The sequence below is a fragment of the Olea europaea genome, unplaced genomic scaffold, assembly GCF_002742605.1.
Source record: "Olea europaea var. sylvestris unplaced genomic scaffold, O_europaea_v1 scaffold27655, whole genome shotgun sequence".
Lineage (NCBI taxonomy): Eukaryota > Viridiplantae > Streptophyta > Magnoliopsida > Lamiales > Oleaceae > Olea > Olea europaea.
The window spans coordinates 1-1,473 of NW_019246108.1; the positions used below are offsets into that span (position 1 = coordinate 1).

Sequence of the window (1,473 nt, forward strand, 5' to 3'; positions counted from 1 at the left end):
TATTCTTCTAAATGCTTCTTGAGAAAAGTGTTGTCTCCTCTAACAGCTGGCATTCGAATTTTCTTAAGAGTGCTTTGACATAGGGCAACAGTTCAGTTCATCACTTGTTTTTTTCTTTGACACTTAATATGCATTTAACAAAATGCCCTATAACCAAACAAAATTGATTAAGGCTTCCCAAGATGTAACATGGATTTTCCAGCTTACTTCCTTACCAGAGTGCAATGACTCACAAGTTTCTTGTAATTTTTGACTGCACGATGTATGAAGTCTAATAAAACCGTCTTCACACCGGACACGTTACTTAAATTTTCCTATATTCAATGCTCTTAGAAATCATAAGACTAGACAAAGGATCACGATGAATGTTCACCTACAACAATGTCACAACTTGTATAAAATTATCGAATAACAATTCAGAATACCAGTTGAAATTGTTGAAACATTAGATATATGCAATAAATCGATTAGTGAACATGCATGTGCACATTTAAATTTCATTCTAACGGATCAGTATATGACATTGTAATGCAAAACTCAAAAAACAAATATACCTCAACCTTTGGCCGCTTCAATGGAGGCGAGACGTCGTATCCTTTTTCCAAAGGCGGGATCCACTTCCCGATGACCCACTCATGGTGGCTCCTCAGCCGGGAACCCTTAAAGTTCCTCTGCTCCCGGCTGTCCCGGAAGAACACCCTGTATTTATCCTCCCCCAACACTTCAGTTATGACACCCTCCCACCACCCGTCATGATAATACGCGTCCACATTCTCACTGGAATCGAAAATCCAGCGGTTCTCCTGATGACGTGCCGGCCGCAGCTGTATCGCGTCCACCTCCTCCCTCAGCCGCAAAGTGCCCTCGTTGTCCAACAGGGTTTTGTACTTCACTAGCACCTTCATGCAAGAATTCCTCTTCGATTTTCGGTGGCTAAGGACGGTGCCCGCGTACCAAGAGCCTCGAATGCCTTCGTCTTTGCTGCTGATTTCAACTTTCGCGCCTTTGTAAAAGTACTGGGCTACGATATCTTCGTCCATGTATTCCATTATTGATACTGCAAAAAAGGGAATCAAACTGGGATTTTCTTCAGGTTTATCGGGAATTGATCGAAGTGTAAAAGGGTAATGAGAACTGGCATAATAGAGATACACATTTAGAGTCTTCGTGCAGTTCTATGAGGACTGTAAACAATTTCGAGGAACTGTTCGTTTCCGAGTAATGTATATGAGAACGAAATGAATCTAATTGATGGTTTAAAACTTAGAAGGATATAATTGGTAATATAAAAAGATAATTAAATTGGAATACACCTGAGCTTCTTAATTTTCCTCTTTATAGCACTTATATTCTTAACAGTTTTTCATTTTTCATGTCAATCTTATTTTTAAACTTTCCATTAAACACATTTTGTATTTGATAATAGTTTTATGTCCAAAAATTCGATGAAATGGCGCAAAAAAAATTATTTTT

At 38.7% G+C, this 1,473-nt stretch overlaps 1 protein-coding gene across 1 annotated transcript; it reads right to left on the reverse strand.

The window, feature by feature from the left end:
- Window positions 1-215: 215 nt before the first annotated feature.
- Window positions 216-1,312, reverse strand: LOC111383816 (DUF724 domain-containing protein 3-like; the record flags this gene model as incomplete). Its single annotated transcript, XM_023007976.1, has 2 exons — window positions 555-1,312; window positions 216-314 (listed from the first exon to the last, which is right to left on the reverse strand). Coding segments are annotated over exons 1-2 (594 nt in total), but the record flags the coding sequence as incomplete, so codon positions are not given.
- Window positions 1,313-1,473: the final 161 nt, after the last annotated feature.